Source organism: Marmota marmota, unplaced genomic scaffold (genome assembly GCF_001458135.2).
Source record: "Marmota marmota marmota unplaced genomic scaffold, marMar, whole genome shotgun sequence".
NCBI classification, from domain to species: domain Eukaryota; kingdom Metazoa; phylum Chordata; class Mammalia; order Rodentia; family Sciuridae; genus Marmota; species Marmota marmota.
The window spans coordinates 1,223,730-1,241,392 of record NW_025999977.1 but is presented as its reverse complement, the minus strand read 5'-3'; the positions used below and the strand labels follow the sequence as shown (position 1 = coordinate 1,241,392).

The 17,663-nt window shown below is 34.4% G+C and overlaps 1 protein-coding gene across 9 annotated transcripts in view; it reads right to left on the bottom strand.

Moving 5' to 3' along the window:
* Positions 1 to 17,663, bottom strand: part of Exoc6b (exocyst complex component 6B) — a 586,101-nt gene that overhangs the window by 312,614 nt on the left and 255,824 nt on the right. For all 9 annotated transcript variants that reach the window (XM_048804120.1, XM_048804114.1, XM_048804118.1 and 6 more), the window contains one exon: positions 16,072 to 16,140. In XM_048804120.1, the coding sequence (XP_048660077.1) occupies positions 16,072 to 16,140 (69 nt within the window). The remainder of the gene's footprint in view (positions 1 to 16,071; positions 16,141 to 17,663) is intronic.

The window sequence follows — 17,663 nt, the reverse complement described above, 5'->3', positions numbered from 1 at the left end:
GGGGGGGGGGGGGGGATGTGGCTCAGTGGTGAAGTGCCTCTGGATTCAATCCTAGTACCAAAATAAATAAATAATTTTTTTAAAAAAAAAATAGACCCAGTAGATCTTGTCTTTATGATTTTTAGTAAGATGTAAAATTTCAAGCAAAATTGAGAGAAATACCTCATTAAGACTTCTGGGTAATATTCAACTTAATATTGGTGAATCTGGTTGCCCAGGTATAATCACCAAGGTTCTGAATTTATTCAGAAATGGTATAACAAGTGGACAAGAATTGTTAGTAATTTTGAGTTATACTGACTATAATCAAACTTGAAAGATAAATAAAAAGGAGCTAAATAATCACAGCTGCTACTCTTTTATGAAAATGTTAAACATATTAACACTAAAAATAACCAGGAAAATCCTTCACCATAGGAGAAAAGAATACTCAAGATTTATAAATACTAGTTCATGTATGACGAATGGCCATGTTCAACAGAAATAAAATACAACCTACACAAATATGAGCAATATTTTCAACTGGGAGCACACATATGAATTTTTCTAGCAAGCACAGGAAAAAAAAGTTACAAGCATATGATATTAAATACAACAATTTACTTGACCTAATATAGCAAAAAATGTTATCTCAATATGCAATCAACATAAAAATTATTGAAATCACTTTTTTGTAATGAGTTTTAGAAATCCTATGTATATCTTACAGCATATCTTAATTCAGATTATCTGTTTCAAAATCCACTTGTGGCTATTGGCTACCATGTTGGATGGCACAAGTCTAAACTATCAGAATAGAAATTCTGCCTCAAGTCATAAGGATGAACAACATGTTCTGCATACTATAAGTATGAATAGGTGAATGAGCAGAGTGAACAAATGAATACAAAATTCTGAAACAACAAAAAAGTACAACATAAGCATAGAAATGAAAAAATCCATCATTAAACAAAAAGATCAATGTGGAGTTCTTCACAACAAGCATCTCTGGCCTGCTATGTTATTACCATAGTTTGTAAGACATAGGAAGAGAACTACAAGAATGAGCCTTTTGATGTGGTAAAAGGCCTCAAGTCAAGGCCAGAAGAGCCTGTGACATATAACAATGCCTCATTAATCTTAAGTACCATTTTTCTATCAATGGGATAAACTTGAAGAATCTAATTCACTAGAACACACCACTGTCCACAGAACAGAAGCACAAAGGCTGCCCCCAAAGCCCAGAATGGTGCAAGACTTCCAGCTGACAAAACAGTCTGCCCAGAACTTGATTTGCCAGTAGGGCAAAGAAAATGGGAAGAAAAAAAAAAAAAAAGGAAGGGGGGGAGGGGAACATCTAACATACTTCTGCCTTGTTATTTCTACTCCCCACGATGATAAAACCTTTGTGAGCAGGCAAGGGAGTTGAGAAGAGAGAACTCAATCTCTGCAGTTCAGGCTGCTTCACATTTTTCAGAAATTACTACATGTTCAAACAATGGGATATTTGTCAAAGTACACCTTGATCACCAGAATTCATCTGTTTTTCATAACCACATTTGACCTAAACTGTGCTGACTAAACAAGGTACCCTGTGTTTCACAGTCTGGAAAATGTGGCTCCCAACATCATTTTTAGACTGCACTAAAATCTCTGGCCCCTAGACTACAGCCTCTTGGTAACTAAGTGCATTCAGATTAGGCCAAGGATGATTCTGCTAGTTTCCCTTGTTACATCAATCACAGATTTTTGTTTTCTACTCATATACCACTTAAATTCCCTCTCTCCCTCCCCCACTCCTCTCTCTCATAGGAATCAATCAAGAGAGTCTCAAGGAGCCTCAAATTTTAAAATATTTTTCTTTCTGTATGGCTATGTACATATACAAAAAAAATTCATGTATAAACATATATACCCTTTTAATCTTTTATTTGGAAATAATTTCAACTTATATAAAAATTATAATTGTGCCCAAAAAACCCATGTACTCTTCACCTAGATTAACATATTTTGCCCTGTTTTATCATTTACTTTGTGTAAATCATTTCCTAAATACAGTTGTTCTTCAGTATCCACAGAGGATTGATTCCAAGACCACTGGTGAATACCAAACTCCATGGATACTCAAGTTCTTCATACAAACTGACACAGCATTTGTATATGATCTCTGCGGATCCTCCCATATACTTTAAATTATTACTAGATTAATTATAATATCTAATATGGTATGAGTTCTTGTTTTAATGTGTTATTTAGAGAATAATGACAAGGAAAAAAAATCTGTATAAATTCAGTACAGATGCAATTTCTATTTGGGATGGGGGAAATGTTGTTCTGGGGATTGAACCAAGGGTCACTCTACCACTGATCTATATCCTAAGCCCTTTTTACTTTTTATTTTGAGGCAGAGTCTCACTAAGTTTCCCAGGCTACTCCTTGAACTTGAGAGATCCTCCTGCCTCAGCCTCCCAAGTAGCTGTGCCACCACACCCAGGTATGTATGCATATATACATACACACATATATACATACACACATACATATACATACACACATACATATACATACACACATACATATACATACATATATAAATATATATACATGCATGTGTATACATATTTATATGTATACACATGCATGTATATACAATGGAGATATATATATCTCCATTATATATACATACATTTTACATACACACACACACAAACACACACACGTGTATCCATTGTTGATTGAATCCATAGATATAGAATCTACAGATAGAGGACCAACTCTACATATATTTTGAAACTATTTAAAAGTATTGTACACACATCAGATCTTCTTATTCCTAAACACTTAATTTTGCATTTCTTGAGAAAAAGAATAGTGTCTTGTATAACCACATGATATGTGGCTAATTTCAGAAAATTTAACATTTTCTTAAATTATTGGCTATATTCCAATATTATCAATGCACCAAAAACATGTCCTTTGTAGCATCTTTTTCCTGGAGTAGAGGATTCAATCTAGAACAGAGGTCAGCAAACCATGGCCAGACCTTTCCCATTACCTGTTGTGTAAATAGTTTTATGAAAATATAGCCATGCTTATTTGCATCTTGTATCTGGGTGCTCTTGAGTTATAACAGTAAAACTGAGTGGTGGTAACACAGACACAGACACAGAAGTCTAAAATATTTACTATCAGAAACTTTACCAAAAAGGTTTGTGAAATGATGTTCTAGGATAAGTTATTGCATTTAATTGTCATGTCTCTTTAGCTTCCTAAGTAGTTCCTTTATTTTTTAGGACTAATAATTTTGAAAAACACATTTTTTTCTTATTTAATATCAATTTCCCAATTTGGAGAGTTCTATGATGTTCCCTCATAAATTAGATTCCAGTGATGCACTCCAGATGGAATAGTACTACAGAACCACTATCCTTTTCAGAGCATTTCATTCAGAGGCACGCCATGTTTACTTAATCCTCAATTTGTGATGTTAACTTTTACTCCAGTGAGAGTGGTATCCAAAGACCATTTTTAAGACTTTTTGGGGGGCAGGAGGTGGGGGCGGAAAAATTGCTATGTTGGCCAAGATAGAGGATAGCCTCCAATTCATGATCCTCCTGCCTCAATCTCCCAAGTAGCTGGGATTAGGAGCAGGCACCACCATGCCCAGTTCAAAACTTCATTTTTTTAGAGCAGTTTTTGATTCACAGCAAATTTCAGAAGACATAAAGATTTTCCAAATGCCCCTTATCCCCATAACACAGAACCTCCCCCAACAAACATCCCCCACCAAATACTATTTTATCTTTTTATTAATAAGCAATCTTCAAGAGACACTTAAAAACCACACAAGTATCCTAGTCCTTACTAAATTGTCCCCTCTAGATTTAGTATCAATCTATCCTGCCTGAATTTTCTTTATTGTAATGACTACAAAAATGATACTATGGTTTCACCTATAAACAATTAGCAGGTCAGTTTCATGATGCTAGCAGAAGGCACAAGACCTCCAGATCAGAGACAAGGGGCTTTATTAATCATATTAAAAGCAGTAGCTAGAATACTTGAACAAATTCCAAGTCCCAGTTTTCACAGGGTGATGTGAAGAATTCAGGTGATACTGTGTACAAACAATAGCTGCACTGAAAGTGAGGAACCCTGGACATAGGGAACCCAAATCCCTTCATTCCACAGAAAAACTATATTTCTCAAGGCTGTTAGCACATCTGCTTTTTCTCAGGTAGGAGACATTATCCCACTTTCCAAAACTGCTTGCTATTGCAAACACCCATGAAAAGATGGTCTTCAACAAACACAGTAGTAGGCAGAAACTCACATTCACACAAAGAAGGAAAGTGATCAGTGATTTACTTCTCTCAGGAAATAAAACCCAGTCCTTTTCCCTGAAATAACTGTGAGCATTAAGTGCCTCTCCAAGCCACCGCCCGCCATCCCAGCATGATTGTGGACAACCAGAGCAAAAGTATTTGACAGACATTGTCACATAACAACTGAGAGTATAGAATTGTTAAAGAATGTACTAAAGGCAACTCTTACAGAGAAAAGACTTTTTAAAAGGTAGCTTAAAAAAAAATAGGATGATTTCCCACCCCCTATTCCCAACAACTGTTGACAGGCAGCCAGATCCAGTCCCTGACCAGTAGTAGTGAAAGGAAAACCATAGCTAAGTTTACAAAGTTCATAATTTATTCCTTTGCTTAATAAATGAAGTAAAACTTGTAAAGTGCTTAACCTCGGAAATTTTGCTGCTATGATGATGATGATGATGATGATAAAGATGATGAAGAAAAGTACAGAAGACAGAAAATTTATATCTAGTCTTTTAGTTCTAATTTCATTATTTACCATTCATCTGATTTTAGGTCAGTAACTTAGCTGCTGTAGGCCTCTTCTGCAAAAAAGAGATGGCTAAAAGAAAAGGCATAAAAAAAAAAGTTTCATCTCCTAACATTTGTTGTGGATTGTTGAACTGTAGGTTAAAACTTTTATAACTATAACATGAAATGAGATGAGCTGGGGGAGATAGTATACAGGTTTTCTTGCATTATTTCTTTTGTCTGTGTATCTACGCTCTATATATACTAGTCTGCCTGGTTCTTTGTTCCTTCCTTACTGCATTTTTAAAAGGTCCTTTCAATAATAGGTATTTGGAGATTGGGGAATGAGTAGAGAATTTGCCGGTTAGAAGAAGAATTATTTCCTTACCTCTAGATTGTGGCTAGGAATCTGAAAAAGTAGAAAAATCATCACAGTCCCAAACAACTTTTTAGGCTTCTGCAATTTAAAATAAATCCATTCTCTCCATAGACTGAAAAACAAATACTTCACTCCACCTGCTATTATCAACCCATAAATAAACATGATCTTCGGCTATGGCATTTGCTTCTGGTAAAAATCATTTTGGCATATGGCACTTACATAACTATCTGGATGACCAAATTCACCCATAAAACAAAAGAAAACTCCTTTTCTCTCCTATTGGATCATTTGTTGCTTAAATCACCAGGCTTTGGCTCAGGTTACTTACCCCCTGCCACATGATATTGAAGACTACAGGGACAATGTACTAAAAAGCTATCCAGGATGAAAGCATCTTAGGTAGACCAGATAATACTGAAAATTTTTAAGTTTAAAAATAAATAAGCAGACTTGGCAGTTACAACCAAAATAGGTTGCAGGAAGAAAAATATGGAAGAAAATGTGTCAGATCTGACCAGATATCTAAGATGAGGGTGAGAGCGTTACAAGCCCAAATCCAGATATCTGGTAATGGGAGAAAACTGGCATAACTATGAAGACTTGTCAAAAGGAAAAAAAAAAAAAAGAAGAAAGAAAGAAAGTGAGAACAATGTTTCTGAGCAATAGCATAAGTATAGAGCCCACAGGATGTGTCTGTGAGCAGGTAGGAGGGAGAGAAAAGAGGTAAAGTGACACCCAGGACACAATATAGAATACTATTCAGACAATGTTAAGAAATTTACTTTATTCTGAGTAAGAAACTACAGTGAGAAACTACAGATTTTAAGCATAGTCTTGATAAGATTAAAATTGTATTTATTGCTGAGTGTTTTATGGAAAATGAATTGTTTCTTGTTTACTTTGTCAACAGAAGTCATCATATTATTGTGATGTCTAAAGCTGTTTCAGGGAGATTATTGTTTAAAAAATAAAAACAAGTAAGCACACTTGAGAACTTTGATTATCTCAAAGTTAACATTTGGAAAACAAATGCATGCCTGTCTAGAAAAGTATTTGAAAACAATTCATTCTTTCTTTCTTTCTTTCTTTCTTTCTTTCTTTTTTCCTCCCCTACCCCCCAACCCCCACTTGTTACATTCAAGGCTAAATGATATGTATGCCCATGGGTAATAAGGTCACCAGGTTAAAAGAGCAATATGACAATTATAAGAAGTTAGATTACAGCTACTATAAACCAGGGCCCATTAGCCTATACTGCAGGAAAGTTATCACTATAAATGGCTTTTCCTGTGTCCTTATCAATGCAGTGCACAAAGTATCTCACCCTCAGCCTTCTCTCTATGATCTATGTAGTGTTTGCCTATCTAACCCCACCAGGCACTGGTGGGTCAGAGAAGTGAGGAGACAGTGAGATATGGCAGGAGAGTGATGAGACAACCTGTTAAGTGTCAGTAATCAACTAGGAGTTACCAAATATGTCAGGGCAAAACTTTCCACATTTGTGAGTGTGTATGTGTGCATGCACGTGTGTGTGTGTGTGTGTGTGTATGTGTGTAAAGAAAAGACTTAAAATACATTATTATTGCTCAAAAGTACTCAAGATCTGGAAGCAAATCAGAAAGCTCTGGCTCTGCTAAATATAAGCTGTTTCCCGAAGTGCAACTTGCATTTCTCTTAGATACAGTGAGAAACAGATGAATATTTTGAGAGGGGAAAATGAAGTCCATTTAAAATGGAAATACTACAATTGTAAAAAGGATAAAGAAGAATAGTGTCTAAACACCAACTTGAGAAATATTGAAGTCATCTAAAACTCTTAAAAATAGATTTCAAGTATATAAACATCCGCAAGCCAATGCAATTCCAAAACATTTGCAAATGGTGCCTACTTATTTCAAATTTCTGTTCTCAAAAAACCTTTTCCATTAAAAGTTTAATATTCTTTTTTATTTCCCAAAGAAAATTTGTGTTTTTCAAATAAACATGATGGTTGTTTTTTTTTTAAATCTTCTTCAGGTCTCACAAAGCAGCTTCTCTTTTGATCCATTAAATTATAAACTTTTAGAAGAGAAGGTGTCCTTTGTATTTTCCAGTATATTATTACATGCTGGCTTTAGAAAAGTTCAATTTTTTTTTTTGGTAGATCTTCTCAGAATACACTAACATGTGCTGCAAAATGCTCAAGCAGTATAGTACCTGAAGTTTCAATGACATCTGAAACAGGGGACCTCTTCTTTTTTATTTCATTATTTTTTAACAGGTCAATTAATGAGATTAGTGTTCTCTACAAATACATCTCCAGAAACAACTATAATTTCAATTATTAAGCTATATGCCTCTAGCAATGCTGGAGTTCTAGATTTACAATTTACAATTTCTCATCACTGGCAAAATAAAGTATTTCCCCTTCTGTGTAACAGTGTCTCTGGAAATATCAACTAAGAAAAACATTTATTCACAAACTCCCAGCACCCAGAATTTTATACATAGGCATTTCTCATTAGCCTTAATTTCTAGCATAGGAACAGTAAATGATCTTGCTTGCATTTGACCAAACCAATATTTATATGTTTACTGAAGTATCTTTTATGAAAAACTGAAAGTTCAAATAATGCATTTTTACCACAGTTATGCACAATAAATACAAATCAACAGTTTCAACATATAAAATAGAATCGGGAGAGTTCTTTTTAAATATTATGGAAATGCTATAAATTTTAATGAAAACTAAAAAGAAATCAGTTATAGCTCTATTTGTTTATTAGCATTCAGGTCAGGAGTTGGTGAGGAGCATTGGTAAAAACAATGTGAGGCTGATTTGTATCTTTTTTCATTTGCCAATCAACTGTCTTAATATCAAGATATAGCAGAAATGTTGAACCAATTTTATAGTGTCCATTAAAATATAATCCATATATTTTCAGAAATACAGTGAAATCCTTCAGATCTGCTTTAAGTCTATGTTTAAACTCTTGTAGCCAACTTTTTAAGTAGCAACAATGCCTTTTGATAAAAATGCAAAAATAAGAACACTAAAATCTTCACACTGGTACCAACAAAGGCACTATTTCACAGTGTGATTCGGAGTGAGAAAGACCAGTCTCCACCCAACAAAGTGTTTTTCCTATATCTACCACATAGGTCACTTATTTAATGTAGTCAAATCTATGAAGCACTATGAAACTGAATAGCTGTATTACAAAAAATCCAATCTGATGATATTACAAATATATATATATAAATAACACCCTTCAATTACCACCATTTAACCACCATTTTAAAAAATCATGAAGTAACCTTGGGAATGCTGAAACAAATCTTTTTTTTTTTTTTTTCAATTAAAAACTTTAGTAATGTCTTAGACTCTTCAATTACTTATTTCCCAGTGCTTTAATATAATAGTCAATTGCTACCAAAGCTCTTTAAGCTTAAAACCTTCAAAAAAAAAAAAAAAGTCACTTACTCTTCAGATCCTTTCCTTACTATTATCTGTAACTACCATGACCATGGTTTTTGTAGACCATACCAGACAATACCACTAGAAATTCTCAGATAGAAAGTGAGAAAAACACGTTTCAGGAAGATTCTTTCCCACCCTACTCCATCCCACCCTCTGCTGCTACTATGAAGAGATTGTGGGTAAATTCTAGCTCTGACGCTGAGCTGCTTCTCGTAGTAAGAATCAAGTTCCAAAAAAAGAGATATTCTGAAAAGCAAATAAAAGTAAAATATTCCGAAACTTAACCAATTAGTTCTGTCAGGAAAATCAATTAGTAATCAAGAGTTCTCATAATTACTTCTAAATCTCTGCTCTGGTCCTTCTAAGTAAAAGAATTCAGGAAACAAAATAATTAGTCTAGCTGTGGAGGCTAACTTATTCCTAACAAAAAAAAAAAAAAAAAAAAATTNCTTCTTTTTAGATGAGGGATTCTTTCTGGGTCTATGCATAAGATTTAGGGAGTTGAGGATACTTGTGAAATTCCAATTAAAACATTACATGCACATATGTACATTTTGTCTGGATAAATGATTCCCAGTTTTCATCAAATTCTCCAAAGTCCCTTGCCTAAGAAAGTTTAAGAAAAATAATGCACATCATAGACTGTTGGTAATAATGAATTCACAGCACAACATTCTGCATTCCCTTATATCTTAGACTCTCTTACTGTTGCCTTTAGAGACTGGAGGAATATTAGATATAACTGAGGTTCTTATGATTCATGTAATACTAGGGCGTTGCTGCTTCCCCAAAAAGAATTGCTATGTTGTAATTGCTATGCCTGAACCCAAGATGTCAGAAATCTTTAAACTTTTGATGATTGTACAACACATATGCAGAAAAGTATATAAATCAAAGGTGTATGTTTTCTCTACATTTTTTTATGTAGAAATCAAAATTGTTAATGAGCAGATGATATTAGATTGCTGGTGACCCAGATATCCAAAGAAGAAAAGATCACAAATGAGACCCATATACCAGGAGAATGGTTATATTTATAGGTTTACTCCTCTGGTCCCTCTTAATGATATCCAACCTGTTTGCTAAGGGGTGTACATGAAACAGTGAGAAAGCAGTGAACTTGGAGAAGATTCAGAGAATAAAAAGAGCTTCAGCAAGAGCAAATTTTTATCCAAACTGAGCTGGGTTTGAGGCTTGGAGCCCATAAACATGGCAGATAACACTGGGTCAACTGAGTTTTTGAAAATCTGTAAGACAGACTGATTTCTGTCTTCATTAGATGCCCATCTATCTTTTTAACTAACTCTATACTGTGTACAAGAACCTCAGATCATTATTATTATTGATTATTTCTTTAACAGTAAATTTTTTAATTTATGATTTTTCTCTTTAAAAAATATTTTTCTTTAATGACCATAATATTTTATACTCTGCTACTTACCTGTCCATCTCTAAACTGTATGTGAAGATTTAAGCCAGATAAATTGTTCAAAACAATTCCATAAAATACACCTACCTCTGCCCTGCACACTTCCATTGCATTATTATATCAAGGACCAAGACACCATTAACCAGTATCTGACCCTTGTTCACTTTTTCCCTCCCCCCCACCCACCAAAGTTTGCCCTTCCTGCCAAAGTTCAGCACTTCCTAGAAAAGTCTCACTGCCTGTTTGATATTGTACTTCACTTTAGTCACCAAAGGAAGAATTTACAGGTGCTTGGCCCCATCTATAAGACCATGACCGAAATCTGACCTCCTGTTACAATACGTGAACTCCTGCCCTACTGATAAGGCTGGCAGATATAAGTAGGATTTTTCAAATAATCCTTTGGGAATTTATAAGCAGCACAGCCATAAAAGGGGGGGTGAATGGAAGGTCGGTTTCACTAAAAATAATAAATATTGCGATGTTTATTCAAAGTGTGCCTTGTTATCCTCCAGGCCAAAAGTTCAGATAAACACTATTGTAAATGACAAAATATTAGAACTTTTTGTTACTTATGTTATGATCCTTCCGTTGGACACCAATAGAACTGTTTTCCCTCGTGTAAGTCCCTGCCCTGATATTGTATAAGCCTGCCTGTGACTAGAAGACTGAATTCATCTGTAGGTCAAAAGGAGAGTGGTTATCTTTCAAAATCAAAAACAAACATTTATTGAGTATTATATACCACTAAGTGCTAAGGGCTGGGGGCTTGAAAAAATAAAATGAATAAATATTATACCTGCCCTAAAAGAGCTTACAATCTACTGAAGAAAAGGCACATTTAGAAGATGATGCTACAATACAGTTAGCACTGATACAAATATGTGCTGGGTCCTAGTATAAGAGTGAAGGAGGAGGTCCAATGAGTTCCCCTGGGACATCAGGGAAAACTCCTGGAGGACACAAGGATATAAAATAAGAATCAGTAAAATAAAAAGAAATGGGAACATTAATTCAAGCAGAACACCTGGCATAAGGAAAGGATGAAAGGCATAAAACAGCATGCTATATTGAAAGAACCAGAAACATTCCAGGATATGAAGTCAAGGTGGTAAGCAAGAGGAAATATGGAAGACCTTCTATACCCTACATTTTCTTCCATATTTCTATAGTTTACCCTACAGAAGACCAATTGGAGAATTTTAAGCACATATGTTAGATTTGTATGTTAGATTACTAGGACCCTGGTGAGAACTGAGTTAAGGGTTTAAGATTGAGAGTAGGAAGATGAGTTAAGGATACTGAACTAGGGCTATATTTTGGGGGTAGGGATGATGTGAAAAAATTAAACTAGATTCAGGAGGTCACATTTGCAAACTTTGGAGATTTGGATATGGCACCGATAAAAAATATGAGATTAAGTTTCTGGCTGGTGACTAGATACATGATGCTATTCCTACCTGAGACCACTGGAAACTCAGGAGAAGCAGAATGGGTGAGGGTGGGGGCAAGAGATAAAAAGAGTTTCTTTTGAAACATACAGAGATAGCCTGTATAATCTCCAAAGGATTAGGTTCAATATACGGTTTTGATTTGTTTTGTTTTTTGGTTAATTCTGGTCTGGGGATCAAACCCAGGGCCTTGTGCATGCTAAGCACATGCTCTACCACTGAGCTACACCCCCTGCCCCAGTAGATGATTATATACACATGTTTCAATCTCAAGGGAAAGTCAAAGAGTGAAAATACAGGTTTGAAAGTTATTAGACCTTCAGCTCAGCACAGTGGCAAATACCTGTAATCCTAGAGACTCAGGAGGCTGAGGCAGGACAATAGCAAATTTGAGGCCAGTCTGAGCACTTAACAAGACCCTGTCCCAAAATAAAATAAATAAACAAAAAGTACTGGGGGTGTAGCTCAGTGATAGAATGCCCCTGGGTTCAACACCAGTACCAAAAAAGAAAGTTATCAAATACTGCAAACCATGAGAGTAGATTATATCTTTTAGGAAAGGCAAGAAACAAAGAAGAGAAGTGAAGCAAGGGTAGAACCCTGGGAACAGCGAGGGACGCAAAGAAGAAACAGAGCCCACAAAGAACAAAACAGGCACCAACTATCAGAAAGAAAAACAGTATAAAGGAAGACAATGGGATTATGAGTTAAAAGGCAAAAATGACCAACAACGTCAAAGTCAGAAGGTCCAGTAAGATACAGAAACAAGGCAGGGAAGAAAAACACACTAGACTGATGAAAAACTGAATTGTGAAGCAGAGTCAAGTGTTGGAATAGAAAGGAATGAGGAAATAAGGTTTATTTTCTTCTTAGTCCCCCTATCTCAATAGACTCAAATCATCTTTCTTAAGGCCTAACATTAACTAGTTATAAAATTAAAAAAAAATGATAGTATTTATATTACTAACCCACTTTTAAAATATCTTTGTTGTTAATATTATGAGGAGCTACAATTTACCATGCAGTAAAGCAAATTAATGACTTGAGAATGAGGAAGCAAATACAGAGAAAAACAAAGCACAGTCCCCAAAACACACTGAAGCCAGCACTGTAAGTGACACATGATCTGGCCTTTCCTTTAGTAAAGTGGTATTGGAGATTTTATTCAAAGTCCCGACAGGTCTGGTACAGCAACATTTAAAATATTAACGTACATTCCAAAAACCAGAGCTAAGTTCCAGCCACTCAATGCACCTTTTCTAAACTACAGAACACTATGAAGGGACCTGTTTCTGCCATGCAAACAATGCCTTATAAATTATAGAAAATTTACGAATATCAAATATTTCAACAGTATAGAACACTAATGTGTAATTGTAGTTGCAGATGGACATCATGCCTTTATTTTATTTATTTAATTTTTGTGCAGTGCTAAGGATCGAACCCAGTGCCTCACACATGCTAGGCAAGCATTCTGCCCCTGAGCTACAGATCCAGCCTCTAGAATTTACTTTTAAATGGACAGTTTAAGGTCCTCCTCCAGGAAGAACTTCATCATTTCTAAAGAATTACCAATATGCCCTCACTCCCACATAGATTAGAACTTCATAGTTACTGTTCAATTAAGAATGTATACATTTTTTACAATTATAAAATTTGCATGTCAAAGACAGAGACCAGAACTCCTATGCATACTTTTTAAAATACCAGTACTGTATCTAACCACCAGTATCTGAGATAACACACCTCTCACCAGACAGCTATCATTTATTAAATGCCAATTATTTGCAAAAGGCTGAGTTAGGCACTATTCATTGAATGTTTATAACTGTACTAAGCAAGTAATTATTATCCCATTTCATAATTGAAAAAGCTAGGATACTCTAACACCATGTACAACCAGATTTCTAACTTAATATTCCAATACATCCATGAATCACTTTAGAATTCTCATTTGAGGCAAATGTTATATTTTCATATTATAAAATCTTAATAAAGCTTATAAAAACTAGCACACAAAAGTGATGAGATATGGTGCTACTATATTAGTCATTCAAAGAATGTAACTTCTCTCCTAGTATATTGAAATCATTTGAAGCATAAGTACTTCACTTATTTATACATCCTTGTCTCTCCAAATCCACTTCATGCTGAGGAAAAAATTGAGTGAATTGAAAATCAAAATGAATAATAATACTTGAGACTGGAAAAAATAAATGGCAAATATTATAAGTAATATCATGGAAATATTTTGTGACCTTGGGACAGACAGAATTTTTTTAACACAACTCAAAAACTATAAACCAAAATTGGGCTAAAATTGATGGAGTAGATTACATCAAAACTACCAATTCTGTTTCATGAAAAAAACATAAATTTAGGACCTGACAACAAATTGGAAAAACAAATATTTTCAACATCCTAAACTGTCAATATTTACAAATTTCTCTTTTGGAAAAAGGAAATAAAGACAATAAGCTCAATATAAACACAAAGTAAGCGTTAAAAATAGGAAATAAATGATAAGTAATTCTATAAATTTTTACCAGTAGTAAAATAAATGCAAATTAAAACAGATTTCATTCAATATCAGGTTACCAAAAAATTACAAATTAAGTATTCTACCTTATGATTCAACAATTCTGTTCCTAGGTATAGAAACCATAAAAACTCACATGAACCCATCAGGGAGAACTATCTGCCACATCAAATTGCTAGAGGCAATTTAAGTGTTAATGACTAAAGTAATAAATAATAAAATCACAGCAAATGCAAACCCTCAATTAACTATCATGCATTAGTAGAAGGAAATGAGCCAGATTTGTAAATTCTAATAAGGATAGATATTTAAAATAGTGCTGAACCAAAAATACAGGAAACAAAACAAGAGCCGCAGCCTAACACCATTTGAGTAAATTAAAAACATATACATATAGAAAAATCATCATACTTGGGCCTGGGGTTATGGCTCAGCAGTAGAGAGCCCGCCTAGCACATGTGAGGCCCTGGGTTTGATCCTCAGCACCACATAAAAAATAAATAAATAAAATAAAGGTATTATGTCCAACTACAACTAAAATATAAATATAAAAAAATCACCATACTCTTTTCAAGGACACATATACACATTCATGACCATTAGACATGTAAGAGAAGGCTGGGGTTGTGGCTCGGTGGTAGAGTACTTGCCTCACATGTGTAAGGCACTGGGTTCGATTCTCAGCACCACATATAAATAAAAGATTAAAATAAAGGTCCATCAACAACTTAAATATTTTTAAAAAACACATAGGATTCAGCATACGTGGAAAAGAGACAAGGAGGTTTGTTGATAGGGAATGAATGAGAAAAACCTAATAAACTAAAATACAAGAGATAGTGTTGTATAAAATAATAATACTGTGCCATAACCTAAGATACATGTGATTTATATGATTCTCTATATGTGAGATTAAAAATAAATTGTGGACTTATTTTAAATGCCTTGATACAATTCAGTTTACACCTGGCTTCATCTTCATTCATAAGGAATGACAGATGATAAGAGAGAGAGAGAATGGAGAGGGAGAAGACAGTGAGGGGAAGAGATTGGAGGAAGAAACAGTGGGAGGGGAAGGGCTAGAAGCCAGTAGGTCTTTTCTTAAACCAATGGAGACTACCACAAAATACTTCAGGCCATTAACATCCATAGATCAGTGTCCTAGAAGGACTGGAGTGATGACTAAGTGATGCTACATTATATATATGAAGGAAGAAAACAGACTGAGCAGTAAGACATACTTGAACATGTGAAAAACAACCTGACACAGGCTTCATACAACTTTGCTATAAAAAAATAACAAGAATGGACTCCTCTCATCAATTTGTCTTTGTTAATGCTACAGTTTAATGTTATTTTGTGTTCATCTGTGTATCTACATGTGGTTATCTCACGAGGATAGAGAAAGGGGTCATTTCTTGGAATTTTATTAAAACCCATATTTCCACTCAGTTTCTTTTTCCCATGTGTTTTTATAAGACAAAAGGAATAAATGTCCTCAGAATAAAAAATGTACATGTAAATAGTTTTCACAAACACTGTTTTAATATGAGATATGTGTTCTTACTGATGTTTAGCTGAAGTTTTTACTGTGGCACTGGCTACATTCCTAGTTATAATCTACCAATTTGAGGATGACTGATAGAAATGCCACTATCTATAGCATATTACATAGCAAACATAAAAGATTCAAGAACCAAGAACAGACTGAATTATTTAAAACTCCTTGAACACACTAATTTCTCATTCCATGCTTAATAATAAACAGAAAATTTACCAAAAATGAGAGTTTGAATTCAGTAAATATCTTTATTGGGGCTGTGGCTCAGTGGTAAAGCACTTTCCTAGCACATGTGAGGCACTAGGTTTGATCCTCAGCACCACATAAATATAAATAAATAAAATAAAGGTATGTATCCATCTACAACTAAAGATGTATTTTTAAAAATAATAAAAAATAAATATCTTTATTAGGCAGAGCCAGATAAAGACTCACCAGAACCGAATATATGTGTAGACATCGATAAACAGGAGAGAAGTCCACCAAATCTTGGGCCCCAGGGACCTGCAAACACAAGATTATCATTAAAATATTTTTCAAAAAGAGCTATTAAGAGTAACTATGCATTTTTTATTACTCAAGTGTTTTTAAAAAATCAGCACTAGCTTCTAAGTGTGAATACAAAACAAACAAAAGCTATGCCTCAAAACACCTAGTTCTGTTATTCTAGTTAAGAGATTAATAAGCTGTGAAGGTATACACCATGGCTGGGCCAAGCCACAGGATGGATAGCAGAGAAGAGAAACAGATGGCATTGTTATATCCACTGAAGACATACTTCTTGGGCCCTAGGACTCTAAAGGGAAAATACAAAAAAATGTGAGAATATGACTCTGATGACTTGACTTTTTTATTCTAAGATACATGGTAGTTTACATTAAAAAACAAAAAAGTTTCACTGGTCAAAAACAAATCTTGCAACACAGGATGAATTAAATGGCCTGCATTCAACTTCAGAAGGGCACAAAAATTAGTAAATAATTAATTCATTATACAATGAAATACAGAAATATTCTAGGAAAGGAGGGGAGATAATTTTTTTTTAAAAAAAAAAGGATTATAAATAAAATTGCCAAACGTAGTAATACCAGCAGATTGAATGTGAATAATGTATGTTGATTAAATCTAGACCCTCAGACAATAAAAGAAAAAAAATTAGATGAGAACTGGAGTCAAGTCTCAGTGCCAAAACTAATTTGCTATGTGACTTGACAATGAGTAGGTCACAGTTTACTTTGGCCTAGCTTTCCTCAATTGAAAAGAGAGAGCCATCAGTTGATACATAGGGATTCAATAAGAATAAAAGAAGACGCTGCAAATAAATGTTGAACACACCAAAAAGGAAAAGAAAAATACATGAAGAAGTAATCAAAATAAAGGCCCCACTGATGTTTTTATTGTGGCACTGGCAACTATATGATTCTCAGAACATAAGCAACAGGCTCATCTCAACTGAGTTATGCTGATGCATAATGACAATGTTGGTTTCCTTTATTTCATAAAGTAAACCACATTTCTCTTTGAAGGGCATACCTTCTGTAACCAAGATGCTTTTCTTAATGAAATCTACAAATTCCACAATTCAGTGGCACAGGATTTAGTTTCTTTTCCCTCTCAAACCATCATATCTCTATACTGCTTTGAATCAATGGAACATTCTGTTCATATACTTCACACCCATGATGGCAAAAATTAAATCTCTCCATTTATAAAGTACCTCACTGTGCTATATGCGCTATAAATAAACAAAACAAAATTTTATGTGAATAAGTTTACTTAAAAAGGGTCACCAAGTGATCATTATAGTCCCTCCCTATATGAAATGACCCCAACATTAAACCACCTTTATGGTCACCCCTCCTATTACAAACTGGATATTTGAAGGAAATTTATCTTGCAAAAAAAACCAGAGCCTGTTTTATCTTGCCAAAAAAACATGGGTTTTAGCCTACCAAAATACTAGAGTCTACAGCTAAGCAAAACATAATCTCAAAAGAAAAACAATCTATTGTTTTTCATGTCTATTG